The sequence below is a fragment of the Nannospalax galili genome, unplaced genomic scaffold (genome assembly GCF_000622305.1).
Source record: "Nannospalax galili isolate Female #2095 unplaced genomic scaffold, S.galili_v1.0 scaffold113, whole genome shotgun sequence".
Taxonomy (NCBI): Eukaryota; Metazoa; Chordata; class Mammalia; order Rodentia; family Spalacidae; genus Nannospalax; species Nannospalax galili.
Window position 1 is genome coordinate 4,994,322 of NW_008335444.1, and position 1,949 is coordinate 4,996,270.

The following is a 1,949-nucleotide window of genomic DNA, read 5'->3' on the forward strand; positions in this document are numbered from 1 at the left end:
GAAGCAGTATTGGTTCCCCAGGTGTCTGGGGCCCCAAGACTAGGAATGGCACTGGTCCCAAACTGGGAGTAGCGAACAGCGGGGGAGATGGAAGGGTGAATGTGGCTTGGGGAGTCTAGGCGCGGAGGGCTGCACTGCTATAGACTTACCCCAAGAGGCCTGAGGATATGAGTGCCTTTTTTTGTCTTTTTGAGACAGGGTCTCTCTGTAGCCCCAGCTGACTTGGAACTCACTATGTAGACCAGGCTAGCCTCGATCTCACAGAGATTCACCTGCCTCTGCCTCTGCTGGGACTAAAGGCATGGGCCATGTTCCACCATGCCCAGCCTAAAATCTGTTACTTTTATACTTCATTGTTTTCAGTGAAATTTAATAGTGTTTAAATTGGAAGGGTGAGCTGGGCAGGGTGGGGTACGACTTCAAATTCAGTACTCATGAGCCAGAGGCAGGTGGATATCTGTGAGTTCAAGGCCAGCCTGGTCTACATAGCAAGTTCCAGGCCAGCCATAGATATATAGTGAGACCCTGTCTCCAAAAAGCAGGTACACTTACATTCCCAAAACATTCCTACACATAAAAATTAATTATTTTTAAAAATTAATTGACAGCCAGGTGTGGTGGTGCCTACATAGCAAATTCCAGGTCAGCTGGGGCTACAGGGAGACCCTGTCTCAAAAAGACAAAAAAAAATGCCGGATGTGGTGGCGCACGCCTTTAATCCCAGCACTCGGGAGGCAGAGGCAGGTGGATCTCTGTGAGTTAAAGGCCAGCCTGGTCTACATAGTGAGTTCCAGGACAGCTGGGGCTACAGAGAGACCCTGTCTCAAAAAGACCAAAAAAAAAAAAACCCCAAAAAACAATTGATAGGATAGATAAATGACCCTTGGGGATTAGATTGTGCTGACATGCCCTTTTCTAAATCATCTCTCAAATACTTACTCTTTTTTTTGACAGTGAGTTTGTTTTAACAACTCTAGTACCCATTTACAGGTGGAAAATCCATGAGGCTTGCATGCTTGCTCTAGGCTCAGTGAAGACAATCATCACTGACAGTGTGAAAAATGGCAGGATCCATTTTGATATGCATGGGTTTCTGACCAGTGTCATCCTTGCAGACCTCAACCTTTCAGGTACGTTTTAGTATGTGCCAGTATTCTAGATCTTTGGACCTGCTATTAACTCTCTTATATTTTTCTTTTTTTTTAACCTTTATTTGTGCTTCTGTGTGATTGTGGTGTATGCATACATGTGTGTCTATGCACAGAGGTCAGAAGTGTCCTCTATCACTCTCTGCCTATTCCTTTGAGGCAGGGTCTCCCTGAACCTGGGGCTCACATCTTGGCTAGGCTGGAAGCCAGCAAGCCCCAGTGGTCCTTGTCTCTACCCTGTTGTAACTAGGGATTTGAGTAGGTGCTGGGATCCAAACTCCCATTCTCATGGTTGCAGAGCAAGCATTCTTAACCCCTAAGCCATCTTTCCAGCCCATTTTTCTATGTCTTCTTTCCTTTATTTTTTGTGTATGTGGGTGTGTGCGCACGCACGCATGCGTGTGTTCACATATGTATATGTACAGGAGCATGCGCACATGTGTGTGCGTGCATAATGAAGCCAGCAATTGATGTCAGTTGTTTTCCTCAGTCACTCTTCACCTCAAATTTTAAGACAAGGTCTCTCACTGAACCCAGAGGTTACAATTAGGCAAGACTGTCTGGCCAGCAAGCTCCAGGGGTCCTCCTGTCACCACTTCCCCAACGTTGGGATTACAGATGTGCACCACCACCAGACATGACGTTTTACATGGGTGATGGGGATGCATAGCATACACTTCACCAGCTGAACTATTTCCCAAGCTCCAGTTATATTTTTCTTTTCTTTCTTTTTTTAAATTTTTAAATTTTTTTTATTATTTTTAATTTTATGTGTATGCGTGTATTGCCTGCATGTAGGTA

General features: G+C 45.1%; 1 protein-coding gene across 2 annotated transcripts in view; it reads left to right on the forward strand.

Moving 5' to 3' along the window:
- The window catches only part of Ipo9 (importin 9), a 52,665-nt gene that overhangs the window by 35,007 nt on the left and 15,709 nt on the right, over nt 1-1,949 (forward strand). For both annotated transcript variants that reach the window (XM_008830300.3, XM_029562167.1), the window contains exon 13: nt 991-1,130. In XM_008830300.3, coding sequence (XP_008828522.1) covers nt 991-1,130 — 140 coding nt within the window. The remainder of the gene's footprint in view (nt 1-990; nt 1,131-1,949) is intronic.